Here is a 16,592-nt window from a genome sequence, read left to right as displayed (position 1 = left end):
GATGAGAGTCAGGGTTAAAGGTTTGTAATTCAAACTTACTTTTGAAGGTCCAGCAGTAACTCCTGCATCCATAATATGTGTGCACATGTGAGCATGCGTGTACTGTATCAACCATTTACTAAATGAAGAGAGCATCATTACATGTCCACCACGGCCTGATTGGGAGTGGATGTACTATACAGTGTAAGAAAATGCATTTGTATGCACCAGGTGGTGTTGGCCAAGTCGTAAATAAGGAAGAGATTCCCGTACACAGTTTGATTGTTCCCACATGTATTCTGCTCAGAACACACGTCAAAGGGAAACGTGTGATGGAACTATAAGCCTTTGACGCATCATTGGTTTATCCATAGACAGCAATGCGTAGACCAGTGCATTTTATTTTCAGTTCAGAAATCAAAATGGAATAATTTCATACTGGATTCAGAGGGACATCTTGTGCACTTGGGATACATTCCAATGTATAGTATCAGAAATTGCACCATCAATTCATAAAAGGAGACTCCTCCTTGCTAATCAAGGGAACACTCTTAGGTCTTTATTTTCATGAAGAAGCCTCCATTTTCTTTATGAATCATAGTTGTCCAAAAACAAATGTAGTCCACTGTTTTCCCTATTAAATGGGTCGAAGCAGCCATTACTAAACACGGCAATTAAAACCAGAGTGAAATCAATTGCTCTCATCTGTTCTACTGCTGTGCTGGGTTACAATGTGAGTTTCTCTCCTCCTTTGGTGTAAAAAAGGCTAAGCTCTTTGCTCAGGTTAAATGCAGAAGACACATACAGGCCATGGAAGAACTGGGACATTTTCAGTTTCCAGGAATTGTGTACAGATTCTTGTGACATGGGCCGTGCATTATAATGCTGAAACATGAAGTGATGGCGGCAGGTGAATGGCATGACATTGGGCCTCAGGATCTCGGCACAGTATCTGTGCATTCAAATTGCCATTGATAAAATGCAATTGTGTTTGTTGTCCATAGCTTATGCCTGCCCATACCATAACCTCACCACCACCATGGGGCACTCTGTTCACAACGTTGACCACTCGCTCACACGATGCCATACACACTGTCTGTCATCTGCCCGGTACAGTTGAAGCCGGGATTAATCCGTGAAGAGCACACTTCTCCAGCGTGCCAGTAGCCATCGAAGTTCAGCATTTGCCCACTGAAGTCGGTTACGACGCCAAACTGCAGTTAGGTCAAGACCCAGGTGAGGATGACAAGTACGCAGATGAGCTTGCCTGAGACGGTTTCATCAGCATTCCAGGTGGCTGGTCTTAGATGATCCCGCAGGTGAAGAAGCTGAATGTGGAGTGCCTGGGCTGGCGTGGTTACACATGGTCTGTGGTTCTGAGGCCGCTTGGACGTACTGTGAAATTCTCTAAAACAACGTTGGTAGTGGAAAAAAAACGTTACATTTTCTGGCAACTGCTCTTCTGGACGTTAATGCAGTCAGCATGCCAATTACACGCTCCCTCAACTTGAGACATATGTGGCATTGTGTTGTGTGAGACAACTGTACATTTTTAGAGTGGCCTTCTATTGTCCCCAGCACAAGGTGCACCTGTGTAATGATCATGCTGTTTAATCAGCTTCTTGATATGCCACACCTGTCAGATGGATGGATTATCTTGGCAAAGGAGAAATGGTCACTAACATGGATGTGCACATAATTTGAGAGAAATAAGATTTTTGTGCGTATTAAAAATTTCGGCGATCTTTTATTTGAACTCATGAAACATGGGACCAACACTTGTTGCGTTTTTTATTTTTGTTCAGTATAATTGTCATTTTGTCAAGCTTGCCTTGCCAAATAAAATTGAATCTTTTTTGCTCATATAATAAAAATAATAAAACTTGCTTAGTGTCTGATAGTCTACCATTTTTATAAGAGTGGCTAAAACATCCTAATAAAGGACCTCTGAGTACATCAAAAAGGTTTGATATACCTCAACTGGTATGCCATCCAGCCCTGGAGTTTTCCCGGATTTAAAGGCTTTAATTGCGTCAAGAAGTTCCTCTAATTTGTCCTTCACATGAGTCTTTCTGTACAGCTGTTAATTTTACACTTTTAACAGAACAAATATTCAGTTAGTGGAGATGGAGGAGACTGAAATGAAAACAACATATGCTTAAAGTACTTTGCTTCCTCTTTCAAAATATAGTTTGGTGATTCATTTGTAACAAGTTTCTGTAAATCTTTTTTGGTAGTATTTCTGTTGCACGTGAGCTGTGCTTACTTTCCCTCTATTCAGTGGTGGCTGTATTGAAAGAACATTTTTCCCAGGGTTTGCACTGTGGTTGGTGTGTCTGATGGTCATATGAGTGCAGGGTCTATAGAAAGAAATAGACCGTGCCAGACAGTGTCCCTGGACCAACCTCAACTACATGGCTTTGTGGTGCATTGTCTTCTGTTTCTGTGGATGTGGTTTAAGTGTTTGGTTTTGAATAAGCTGTGCCTGGCTAATGGTACACTTTGTTAGGCCTCTGTACTTTTATTCCTAATTTGAAGGTATGTAAAGTCCGTTCCTCTCCTTTAACTGTGTGTTTCTGTGTAGGAGTTATGGAGAAGCTGGGTCTGGGTCCAGAGGAGCTACTGAAGGAGAACCCTCGTCTGATCTACGCACGCCTCACTGGCTACGGCCAGAGTGGAGCCTATGCCAAGGCTGCTGGTCACGACATCAACTACCTCGCCATGTCAGGTAGAAACAACTTGACTCTACGTCCATCCAGGACATAAGATGTGGAACAGCTTCAGTTGAAAATCAGATATAGAAATACACACTATTCAATGGCATTTTACTTAGGACTGATAGCACTACAATTAATGAATGGTCTCGATGGCAACCATCTCTGTGGCTGCACGAGTAGAGTGCCATTTTTGCGTCCCTTTTGATATTGTAAATATAAATTGTGCACCCCTATTGCATTTTAAAACCATGTTATATTACATGAAGTTCCCTTTAACCTCTCTGAGATTTGTGGGATGCAAGCGTCCCACCTCGACAACAGCCAGTGAAATTGCAGGGTGCCAAATTCAAACAACAGAAATCTCATAATTAAAATTCCTCAAACATACAAGTATTATACATAATTTTAAAGATAAACTTCTTGTTAATCCAACCACAGTGTCCGATTTCAAAAAGGCTTTACGGCGAAAGCACACCATGCGATTATGTTAGGATGGCGCCTAGCCACAAAAAACATACAGACATTTTCCAGCCAAGGAGAGGGCTCACAAAAGTCAGAAATAGCAATTAAATGAATCACTAACATTTGATCTTCATCTGTTGGCACTCCCAGGACTCCATGTTACACAATAAATGTTTTTGTTCAATAAAGTCCCTCTTTATGTCCAAAAACCTCAGTTTAAATTGGCACGTTATGTTCAGTAATGCATTGTCTCAAATAACATCCGGTGAAATTGCAGAGGGCCAAATCAAATTACAGAAATACTCATCATAAACATTGATGAAAGATACAAGTGTTATACATAGGATTAAAGATAAACTTCTTGTTAATCCAGCCGCTGTGTCAGATTTCAAAAAGGCTTTACGGCGAAAGAAAACCATACTATTATCTGAGGATAGCACCCCATCAAACAAACACAGACAATCATATTTCATCCCGCCAGGCATGACACAAAACTCAGAAATAACGATATAATTCATGCCTTACCTTTGAAGATCTTCTTTTGTTGGCACTCCAATATGTTCCATAAACATCACAAATGGTCCTTTTGTCCGATTTAATTCCGTCGTTATATCTCCAAAATGTCCATTTATTTGGCGCGTTTGATCCAGAAAAACACCGGTTCCAACTCGCGCAACAGGACTACAAAATATATAAGTTATCTGTAATCTTTGTCCAAACATTTCAAACAGCTTTAGGTATTTGTGAACGTAAATAATCGATAAAATTTAAGACGGGATAAACTGCTTTCAATAGCGGATAAAAACAAAGTGGAGCGAGCTTTCTGGTCACGCGCCCCAACCACAACAGTACACTTCACTCGACCCTCGTTCTGAACTGCCTTACTTCTTCATTTCTCAAAGGAAAAACATCAACCAATTTCTAAAGATTGTTGACATCCAGTGGAAGCGATAGGAACTGCAAGCAATCTAGATTCCCATTGAAAACCCATTGAAAAGAGTGACCTCAAAATGTTTTTTCCTGGTTGGTTTGTCCTCGGGGTTTCGACCTGCCAAATAAGTTCTGTTATACTCACAGACATCATTCAAACAGTTTTAGAAACTTCAGAGTGTTTTCTATCCAAATCTACTAATAATATGCATATCCTAGCTTCTGGGCCTGAGTAGCAGGCAGTTTACTTTGGGCACGCTTTTCATCCGGACGTGAAAATACCGCCCCCTAGCCTAGAGAGGTTAACCCTTAGCCAACAATGGTCACGTCCCCGCAGAAATCGAATTAACATAATAAAAAAATCCCCATCAGTCTAAGATAGAGATTCTTTGCATGGGCTGCATCTCAATCCACCTCATCCGCCGATATCGCCCTTCTGCATCTGCATCTGCAGTGAAAGGTGGCAAAGCTAGAGGAGTGCTTGTCAGACCATGAGACATCTCAAAAATTGGTCTTCTCATGAAAACGTCTGAACGTTTTGGCCTATTATGACCACTCTATTGAAAGATGAGACTCTCTCGAACACTGTGGTGTTTTGCTCTAGGACGCCCACAAACCTCACAAGACTCGTCTGAAGTTCCCCGGTATCAAAATGAATGGAAGTACAGTACCAGTCAAAAGTTTGGACACCTACTCATTTAAGGGGTTTTCTTTATTTGTACTATTTTCTACATTGTAGAATAGTAGTGAAGACATAAACTATGAAATTACACACATGGAATCATGTAGTAACCAAAAAAGTGTTAAACAAATCAAAATATATTTCAGATTCTTCAAAGTAGCCACCCTTTGCCTTGATGACAGCTTTGCACACTCTTGGCATTCTCTCAACCAGCTTCACCTGGAATGCTTTTCCAACAGTCTTGAAGGATTCCCCACATATGCTGAGCACTTGGCTGCTTTTCCTTCACTCTGCGGTCCAACTCATCCCAAACCATCTCAATTGGATTGAGGTCGGGTGATTTGTGGAGGCCAGGTCATCTGATGCAGCACTCCATCACTCTCCTTCTTGGTCAAATAGCCCTTACATAGCCTGGAGGTGTGTTGAAAAACTAATTATAGTCCCACTAAGCGCAAGCAAAATGGGATGGCTTATTGCTGCAGAATGCTGTTGTAGCCATGCTGGTTAAGTGTGCCTTGAATTCTAAATATGTCACCAGCAAAGCACCATCACACCGCCTCCTCCATGATTCATGGTGGGAACCACACATGCGGAGGACATCCGTTCACCTACTCTGCATCTCACAAAGACACGTGGTTGGAACCAAAAATCTCAAATTTGGACTCATCAGACCAAAGGACAGTTTTCCACTGGTCTAATATCCATTGCTTGGGCCAAGAAACACAAGCAAGTCTCTTCTTATTATTGGTGTCCTTTATTAGTGGTTTCCTTGCAGCAATTTGACCATGACGGCTTGATTCACGCAGTCGCCTCTGAACAGTTGATATTGAGATGTGTCTGTTACTTGAACTCTGTGAAGCATTTATGTGGGCTGCAGTCTGATGTGCAGTTAATTATAGATTTCTGAGGCTGGTAACTCTAATGAACTTATCCTCTGCAGCAGAGAACTCTGGGTCTTCCTATCCTGTGGCAGTCCTTATGAGAGCAAGTTTCATCATAGCGCTTAATGGTTTTTACGACTGCACTTGAAGAAACTTTCAAAGATCTTGAAATGTTCCGTATTGACTGACCTTCATGTCTTAAATGGACTGTCGTTACCCTGCTTATTTGAGCTTTTCTTGCCATAATATGGACTTGGTCTTTTACCAAATAGGGCTATCTTCTGTATACCACCCCTACCTTGTCACAACACAACTGATTGACTCAAACTCATTAACAAGAAAATAAATTCCACAAATTCACTTTTAACCAGGGACACCTGTTAATTGAAATGCATTCCAGGTGACTATCTTATGAAGCTGGTTGAGAGAATGCCAAGAGTGTGCAAAGCTGTCATCAAAGCTACTTTTAAATAATCTCAAATATAAAATATATTTAGGTTTGTTGAACAATATTTTGGTTACTACATTATTCCATATGTTACTTCATAGTTTTGGTTATTCTACAATGTAGAAAATAGTTAAAAAAATAAAGAAAAACCATGGAATGAATAAGTGTCCACAGTTTTTTGACTGGTACTGCACAGTGGCAAGAAAAGTATGTGAACCCTTTGGAATTACCTGGATTTTTGCATAAATTGGTCATGAAATTTGATCTCATCTAAGTCACAAAAATCGGAACACATTGTGCTTAAACTAATAACACACAAATTATTGTATTTTTCTTGTCTGCATTGAATACATCATTTTAAACATTCACAGTGTAGGTTGGGGAAAGTATGTGAACCTCTAGGCGAATGACTTCTCCAAAAGCTAATTGGAGTCAGGAGTCAGCTAACCTGGAGTCCAATCAATGAGATGAGAATGGAGATGTTGGTTAGAGCTGCCTTGCCCTAAAAAAAAAAAAAAAAAAAAAAAAAACACCTCACAAAATGTGAGTTTGCTATTCGCGAGAAGCATTGCCTGATGTGAACCATGCCTCGAACAAAAGAGCTCAGAAGACCTAAGATTAAGAATTGTTGACTTGTATAAAGCTGGAAAGGATTACAAAAGTATCTCTAAAAGCCTTGATGTTCATCAGTCCACGGTAAGACAAATTGCTGAACTTTCTCCATTTTATAGACACTGTTGCTACTTTCCCTAGGAGTGGCCGTTGTGCAAAGATGACTGCAAGAGCACAGCGCAGAATGCTCAATGAGGTTAAGAAGAATCCTAGAGTGTCATCTAAAGACTTACAGAAATCTCTGGTACTTGCTAGTATCTCTGACGAGTCCACGATACGTAAAACACTGAACAAGAATGGTGTTCATGGGAGGACACCATGGAAGAAGCCACCGCTGTCCAAAAAACACATTGCTGCACATCTGAAGTTTGCAAAAGAGCACCTGGAAGTTCCACAGCGTTACTGGCAAAATATTCTATGGACAGATGAAACTACAGTTGAGTTGTTTGGAAGGAGCACACAACTATGTGTGGAGATAAAAAGGCACAGCACACCAACATCAACCTCATCCCAACTTAAAGTATAGTGGAGGGAGCATCATGGTTTGGGGCTGCCTCAGGGCCTGGACCGCTTGCTATCATCGATGGAAAAATGAATTCCCAAGTTTATCAAGACCTTTTGCAGGAGAATGTAAGGCTATCTGTCCTCCAATTGAAGCTCAACAGAAGTTGGATGAGGCAACAGGACAACGACTGAAAACACAGAAGTAAATCAACAACAGGATGACTTCAACTGAAGAAAATACACCTTCTGGAGTGGCCCAGTCAGTCCTGACCTCAACCCGATTGAGATGCTGTGGCATGACCTCGAGCAGTTCACACCAGACATCCAAAGAATATTGTGGAGCTGAAACAGTTTTGTAAAGAGGAATGGTCCAAAATTCCTCCTGACCGTTGTGCAGGTCTGATCCGCAACTACAGAAAACGTTTGGTTGAGGTTATTGCTGACAGTCAGTTGGACGTGCACCCCATAGCGCTACTGAATTGTCAAAAGCCACGCATTCTCGTTTTCTGGTTGAGCACACACACAGCATTGCTACCTCATTAATAATATATCTACTCACATGTTCAGGGTTTCTGGTTTTCTTTTATATTCCAGTATTGAAGGACTGTTCCGGTCAGGAAAGTTAAAATCCAAAATTGAGTCCATCACCTTTGTTGGTGGCGTATGTAATTAGTACAACAAGCTTTGGCATGCCAAATGTGTGCTCAACGTGTCTGTTTCGCTGCCATAATTACATGAATGTGGGAAAATACTGTTTTGCCAAAATGACTTCCACCAATCCCTGTGGCCTAGATGATTATTGTATCTATGCGGACCAAAGGTGCCACTAGGTTTTATTCCTGTCAATGTCCGTTCATGCAATAGGGCTATATGAGTCCAAAAAGATGGACATCATCACCAAGATGTGTCCTTTGATGCCTGCAAATCAAAGGCAGTTCTGGAATGCCTTGGCTGTGAACAGCATTGCTGAGGATGAGGAGTGATATGGAAGAGCACTGAAGAAGATTTACTTAAAAATGTAAATGTTACTTAACTATTCAGCATTTTATCATTTGTAGCTAAATGTCATTTGTGTCCTCTTATGAATATGCACATGTAAATGCTGTATGTTTAAAATTCATTCTTAAAGCTGTTATTTATTCAAAATTGTCTATGTAAGTGTCTTTAAAACAAAATCTATACAAATAATTGAATTTGCAATATCATGTTCAATTCTTATAATTAGTATTACCCTATGTCCCAATACATCATTATATATTACAAGATGGGTCATCATTTTATGTACTTCAAACAATTGCTGTGCAGCTTTTCACATTTATTCTTATAACAAGACATGGACTAGTTATTTAACACAGTAATGTGACTGACACAGAACCTACGTCTCCATGTAAATGCAAGTGGTATCTTAGTGGAAGACACACACAAAGGATGCAGTTTCAACTCTGTTACACTGCCAGTAATTACACTGTTATTAATAGCATACATGAGAAGTATATTAAACTAACAAATGAAAATGGCTTTGCTTTGGTATTACCCTGCAATTTATAACATATCATGTCAAGGAAGAAGGCAGTAACTGTCGTTTAAGGGTCAAAGGTCATGTCGGAGGTCAGGGTCAACATGAATAAAACATTAACCCATTGTAAGACAGCAGATCACTACCTCATTTGCACACACTGTATATAGACGTTTTCTCTATTGTGTTATTGACTGTATGTTTGTTTATTCCATGTGTAACTCTGTTTTGTGTCGCACTGCTTTGCTTTACCTTGGCCAGGTCGCAGTTGTAAATGAGAACTTGTTCTCAACTAGCCTACCTGGTTAAATAAAGGTGAAATTAAAAAAATCTCCAATGATCTCCCTAGAATTAATTTGGCTGGACAATTTAAAAAAACTTTGAAAACCTTTTTCTCAGTTCCACCCTATGAATAGTTATTGCCTTTTTGCTTGGTAGGGCAGTATTGAACTCAAGCTAATTCAAACATATTTGTATTAATTACCCTTTAGAACCCCTACCGCCATCAATAGCCTTTCTTTATATTGCGATTGCGATCGTCATTGTTTTCCTTCCAATAATCTGTGTCTATCACAAAATTAACTTTCTAGCAACCTGTTTTCATATTTGCGTGTCTGTTGTCATCACTTAATTACTAAAAATAACGGTGCCGTCGCGGCCACGACTATTCACTATGGAAGAGGTTGTATCTGGTAATAAGGATTCGAACATGTCCTTGCACAGGTGCATTTTGGAAATTCTCCCACGACACCATTTTCATATCAGGTGACCCCACATGGGGTCGAAACCCCAAGTTTGGGAACCGCTGCCCTAAGAGGTGATTATTTGGAAGAGAGGATGTGTATGGTTGAGAAAAAGGAGGAAGGAAGAGAGAGACGTGTGAGAAGGAGAGATGATGTTCTTGACCACAACTGTAGCCTATTTGTTGCTCCGCTCCCCTCTCTCCCTCTTAGTCTGTTCCTCTCGGTCAGTGAAAATGAGGGAAGTGATGTGGGGAGTCGGGGATCAACAGCAGAAAGCCGGGAGGAAGAGGAGAGTGGAGAGGAACATGGAGAGGAACAATGGCTTTACAGTGGTGTTGGACTGATCATATACATACCTGCTACAAAAGGACTAAATTAGGAAAACCCTGCTGGCAGCAGAATCCAATATTCAGCAGAGAGTTTCTACTTCAATTCAACTCAAACATGAACGCATTGGATATCCCAGTGGCATATTTAATCCCTGATTGTCTGCGAGTGGATTACAAATGCAAATGTGTAGAACGTGGGGGAATCAGACAGACTTAAAAAAAAAATGAACTAACTTCCCTTAACCACCACCTTACTGATCAATGCCCAGTCAGCGAGGGCAAAAGCCGATGAGCTGTCCGCGAATCTGTACTTTTAACGTGAATAGTGGGATGCCTGTTTGCTGCCGTTTACTGAGACTTGGCTGGATGACAGAGTCCCGGACAGGGAAGGGGAGCCGGCCGGCTTCACACTGGTCAGAGCGGACTGTGATCTGACCGTGACAGGGAAACATCACGGCGGTGGCATCCGCCTGCTTGTCAGGGACCAGTGATGTAGATCGATCCTGGTAAGAGAGCGACTCTGTACCCCCGACATTGTACTGTGTACATTCAACCGAAAGCTAATACAGCAAAGGCATCAGAGATTATTTATAATCTGTCACAGAAACTGGAATCCATCTCCCCGACACACCCAAAATACATTTTAGGGGATTTTAACAACTGCACTTTGCACAAGGTCCTACTTACGTACCAACAGTATGTGAAATGTCACACCAGGAAAAATAAGACTCGGAATTTGTGCTATGGGACAATACCAAATGCTTTCTCTGCCACCACCAGACCTACACTGGGGACATCAGACCACAATGTTGTCTACCTTCGGCCAACCGACTGTCGGCTCCTGGAGAAACCTATAGTTATAACTGTCCTCATCTGGAACGACAATAGTATCACTCGTCTCCAAGGGTGTTTTGAATGTACTATGTGAGAGGTATTTGAGGACAGCAGCTCTGATCTTAACGAACTCACAGATGTTTCAGACTATGTAAACTTCTGTGTTGAGTCAATTGTGCCTACTAATACTCTCAATTTTACAGGTTTAAAATGTTTGTATTGCTTGTTGCTTTGGCAATGCCACTGTCAGCCAGAAAAATATGCGGAGACGGATTATCACCACAGCAGGCGAGGTACTTGGAGTCAAGCAGACAGGCTTGGATGAGGTCTTTAAGGTCAGGTTCTCAGCAAGGCTCACAATTATTTAGACCCAAGCCATCCCCTGTACCTGAACTTTGAACTACTCCCATCTGGGTGCAGGTGTAGGGCACCCCCAGCAGGAAAAACAGAACTAGACAATAATTTGTGCCAGGTGTGATATCCCTCCTAAACAGCTCGGGCTAATGTTCCTATTGACCCAGTAAGGCCAGCAGGCTAGTCTCTTTTATTTATTGGTATGTAACTGTTATGAATGTTGTATTGTAAATTTGTTTTCTACTGTATTTAGATTCTACTTTAAAAGTGTACATGATACTGCAACAAAATTTCCCCATGGGGAGGGACAATAGTCAGTAATTAAGTAAGTTGTTTGCATTTTTACATTGTTACAGAAGTAAACAATATTTTTAAGTATAATATAATTATACTTTTTGAATGAGTAATTTAGTCAAATTTACAACATTTTAAAATAATCTAGTTTTTTTTGTTGTGTTGAGTGTTACTTGTTTTTTGATAGTGAGTGTTTTTACACAATGGAAGACTAAATTAGTGTAATTCCTATTGACATAAATGTGGTGTCATATTTACATTTTTTATTATTTAGCAGACACTCTTATCCAGAGCGACTTGTAGTGAGTGCATACATTTTCATACTTTTTTCATACTGGGGAATCAAACACACAACCCTGGTATTGCAAGTGCCATGCTCTACCAAATGAACTATGGGACACTATATTATAGAAGAGGTTGTGCTCTTTTAAAACTAAGTTAGCTCAAAAACAAAGAACAAATTACAAGTTATGTCTGTTTTGAAAATTACCTCAATGTTGAAAATTCTACAGCAGAATTCTATTTAAATGAAAATGCCAGAGAAGCCAGTGTTTGGAAAATATATTTTCACAGGTGTTGTTAGGCCCGATACGAAGTCGAGGGCCGGCAAACCTTGGCAATATATCCTAACACCGGCTTCGAGGGCATTATCACTTTTATACATCGGGTTACCAACATATTCAAATAATGATTGACATATTTTCATTTAATTTGTATTTTTATGAATTTATTCATACTATTTCATCCTTCCATCCTACTATTTCATCCTTCCACAAGATATAGTCCTGACACAAATCTAGGGTTGCTACCCAAACCGGCTGGTCGTTTGCTAGAGACCCAGTCGTTCGTTCTAAATGTTACATTGCCATACTGGTTGGCAACGTTCTTATCCCTTGCTTGCTAGCTAGCCAACTACTGCTACCTTACAGTCACGTCAAACAGTGCAGAATGAATAACAACAGTAGCTGCATTTGCATTTGTTTTAAGCTCTTTTTCTAGTGACATTTATTTGGACACATCCATAACAATGAGCTAATGAGGTGTGATTCTACCTGGCATAGAAAATGTGCTCTCTCGTCAGGACCTTGTTCAGAGGAGCTAGCCAACAACACAGCTAACATGCTGACCAGACCGGACACATCGCGTGTGCGAGCGTCGCACAATAAAAAAAAAAAAAAGAATCCATGTTATTCAATTATTGCACCCACACTGCTTGCGCGCGCCAACGAGCGTTTGCGTTGCCAAGGGCTAAAATAGAAGTCATTCCTATTTCTGACGCAGATCGCGCTGAAAGTCCTGCCTCTCCCATCTCCTCATTGGTTTATAGCAGGTACCCACGTGCCATCTCCTCATTGGTTATACCCACGTGGGTGATTGAAAGACTAACTTTGTTGCCGGTTGTCGTGGTAATACAATGAAAGTTTAGATGCGATCACCATATAAGTTCAAAGGTGAAAAAGCCTGGAAGGAGGAGAGATGACTAGAAACGATTCGGTTGGCCGTTTTATGTGTGGATTAATTGTCGGAGTAGAGGCCCTTGTGCATTTCAGGTAAAATAACAACTCAATGTTTATATCCCAGGACAAATTAGCTAGCAACAGCAATCTAGCTAAATAGGACAAATTAATGTTAGCTAGCAAGTGCAAGTTAACTAGCTAAATTGCCATACATGTTTAATGCTTTTCGACCTGTCCCCAAATTAATGTCATTGGTTCAGAGTTTGTTTTGATATTTTAACCTGCGTGTCGTGATCGCGTTTGGTGTGGGGGGGCAAAATACATTTATGCACAATAGCGCACGCGCGCAGCCGGTTTAGGTTCCGTGTAACACAATCACTTCAAACCGAAGCTGGAAAGACTGCAAACTACCTGCACTTTTGTTTCGTTTTACCTCTTTTTCAATTGACATTTCTTTGTATATATCCATAAAAATAATGCCAGCTGATTCATGATTTCGACTGGCTGAGAAACGCTGCTTCCTGTCCCAACTCCCGACACGTTCATTACTATGGGACAGCTGGAGATCGAATTTTTGAATATTGAAACAATGTTGCAAATGTCGGAGAGACAGACAGCAAGGTTTATACAAATCTCTGCTGTTGAAAACAAAATATTAGTCTAAAAGAAATGGGCGATAATGTCAAGATGCTTTTTGTAGTGGAGGTCAAGTTTGTAAATTGCCTGGCTGGGCTGATGAGACGATTGCGCAGTCAGATGGAACAGCGTAAATAGGCATTTTAAACATCATAGATTTTGCCAGTGGTAACTTGTGGAATAGACACCAGCTGGAATGCAATTTTAACCAACCCGCATTCAGGATTAGACACACCCATTGTATAATGTGGCCTAAAATACATATTTGAAAATGTGCATATCTTCTAAAGGTCTCTCTTGATCAAAACATCAAGAGAGACCTCTGTGGGATGTTCAGCGCTGTGAACATCTCATAGAGCTCTAGCTTGGCTTCCTGAAATCACCTTTCATCTCATATTAATCCTGTCCATCTATGACAGTGTTTTTTGTTTAAAATCTATTCATTATTTTAGATTTAATGGCTAAGTCCATCTCCAAATGTGCTATAGTGAAGAAACCGCTTTTTCCAGCTGCCCTACAATGTAAGGATTGCATGCATGTGCATTGTCAGTGGCTATGGCGTAGGGTTCAGCCATGAATAGATGGACAGTCGGAAGAGCAAATTAAATGGTAGGAGGGACATCCCAACTTCAAGTGATTTTAGATTTCACTGTTTGAGAAGGATTGAATCCTAAGCAACCTACATACACATTGTGTACAATAGACCAACATAGACCAACATAGCTACTGTAGTAGGTCAAAGCAGTGTGCTGGAAAACCTTGGTACAGCATAGATGGAGTAGGACTTGTGGTGTTCATGTGAATTTCCTTTTTCAGCTTCAGACAAATGCCTACTTCTCACTTAAAATGTAGTTTTTTGTTTTTAATTACACTACATGACCAAAAGTATGTGGACACCTGCTGGTCGAACATCTCATTCAGAAATGAGGGCATTAATATGGAGTTGGTCACCCCTTTGCAGCTATAATAGCCTCTACTCTTCTGGGAAGGCTCTCTGCTAGATGTTGGAACATTGCTGCGGGGACTTGCTTCCATTCAGCCTCGAGCATTAGTGAGGTCGGGCACTGTTGAGCGATTAGGCATGGCTCGCAGTCGGCGTTCCAATTCATCCCAAAGGTGTTCGATGGGGTTGAGATCAGAGCTCTGTGTAGGCCAGTCAAGTTCTTCCACACCGATCTCAACAAACCATTTCTGTATGGACTTTGCTTTGTGCACAAGGACATTGTCATGCTGAAACAGGAAAGGGCCTTCTCCAAACTGTTGTCTCAGATTTGGAAGCGTGGAATCATCTAGAATGTCATTGTATGTTGTAGCGATAAGATTTGCCTCACTAGATCTAAGGGGCCTAACCCGAACCATGAAAAACAGCCCCAGACCATTTTTCCTCCTCCACCAAACTTTACAGTTGGCACTATGCATTTGGGAAGTTAGCGTTCTCCTGGCATCCGCCAAACCCAGGTTTGTCCGTCGGACTGCCAGATGGTGAAGCGTAATTCGTTACTCCAGAGAACGTTTCCACTGCTCCAGAGTCCAATGGCGACAAGCTTTACACCACCCCAGCCAGCGCTTGCATTGCGCATGGTGATTTTAGGCTTGTGTGCAGCTGCTCGGCCATGGAAACCAATTTCATGAAGCTCCCGATCTAACAGTTTTTGTGCGGATGTTGCTTCCAGAGGCAGTTTGGAACTCGGTATTGAGTGTCTCAACCGAGGATAGACGATTTGGCAGTCCCGTTCTGTGCACTTGTGTGGCCTTCCACTTCGCGGCTGAGCCGTTGTTGCTCCTAGACGTTTACACTTCACAATAACAGCACTTACAGTTGACCGGGGCAGCTCTAGCAGAGCAGAAATTTGACAAACTGACTTGTTGGAAAGGTGGCATCCTATGACGGTGCCACGTTGAAAGTCACTGAGCTATTCAGTATGGGCCATTCTACTGCCAGTGTTTGTCTATGGAGATTGCATGGGGGTGTGCCCGATTTTTATACACCTGTCAGCAACAGGTGTCGCTGAAATAGCCAAATCCACTAATTTGAAGGGGTGTTCACATACTCTTGACAGTGTGTGTGCATATACAGTGCCTTTTCCTATATTGTTGCATTCCAACCTGTAATTTGGATGGATTTTTATTTGGATTCCATGTAATTGACATACACAAAATAGTCCAAATTGGTGAAGTGAAATGAAAAAAATTAAATTCTTATAAAATTAAAATTAAAACGGAAGTTGTGCGTGCATATGTATTGACCCCCTTTGCTATGAAGCCCCTAAATAAGATATGGTGCAACCAATTACCTTCAGAAGTCACATAATTAGTTAAACAAAGTCCACCTGTGTGCAATCTAAGTGTCACATGATCTCAGTATATATACACCTGTACTGAAAGGCCTCAGAGTCTGCAACACCACTAAGTAAGGGGCACCATGAAGACCAAGGAGCTCTCCAAACAGGCCAGGGACAAAGTTGTGGAGAAGTACATTTCAGGGTTTGGTTATAAGAAAATATAAGAAACTTTGAACATCCCACGGAGCACCATTTAAATCCATTATTAAATAATGGAAAGAATATGGCACCACAACAAACCTGCCAAGAGGGCCGCCCACCAAAACTTACAGACCAGGCAAGGAGGGCATTAATCAGAGAGGCATCAAAGAGACCAAAGATAACCCCGAAGGAACTGCAAAGCTCCGCAGTGGAGATTGAAGTATCTGTCCATAGGACCACTTTAAGCCGTACATTCCACAGAGCTGGCCTTTACGGAAGAGTGGCCAGAAAAAAAGCCATTGCTTAAAGAACAAAATAAGCAAACACATTTGGTGTTTGCCAAAAAGCATGTGGGAGACTTCCCAAACATATGGAAGAATGTACTCTGGTCAGATGAGACTAAAATTGACCTTTTTGGCCATCAAGGAAAACACTATGTATGGCACAAACCCAACACCTCTGATCACCCCGAGAACACCATCCCCACAGGTAAGCATGTTGGTGGCAGCATCATGCTGTGGGGATGTTTTTCATCGTCAGGAACTGGGAAACTGGTCAGAATTTCACGAATGATGGATGGTGCCAAATACAGGGAAATATTTGAGGGAAACCTGTTTCAGTTTTCCAGAGATTTGAGACTGGGACGGAGGTTCACCTTCCAGCAGGACAATGACCTTAAGCATACAGCTAAAGAAACACTTGAGTGGTTTAAGGGGAAACATTTTAATATC

At 41.2% G+C, this 16,592-nt stretch overlaps 1 protein-coding gene across 3 annotated transcripts in view; it reads left to right on the top strand.

Moving 5' to 3' along the window:
• amacr (alpha-methylacyl-CoA racemase) overlaps window positions 1-16,592 on the top strand; it is a 79,209-nt gene that overhangs the window by 952 nt on the left and 61,665 nt on the right. For all 3 annotated transcript variants that reach the window (XM_071350224.1, XM_071350225.1, XM_071350223.1), the window contains exon 3: window positions 2,564-2,707. In XM_071350224.1, coding sequence (XP_071206325.1) covers window positions 2,564-2,707 — 144 coding nt within the window. The remainder of the gene's footprint in view (window positions 1-2,563; window positions 2,708-16,592) is intronic.

The sequence above is a fragment of the Salvelinus alpinus genome, chromosome 18 (assembly GCF_045679555.1).
Source record: "Salvelinus alpinus chromosome 18, SLU_Salpinus.1, whole genome shotgun sequence".
Taxonomy (NCBI): domain Eukaryota; kingdom Metazoa; phylum Chordata; class Actinopteri; order Salmoniformes; family Salmonidae; genus Salvelinus; species Salvelinus alpinus.
The sequence above is the reverse complement of the archived record's forward strand: the minus strand, read 5'-3'. Positions and strand labels throughout refer to the sequence as shown.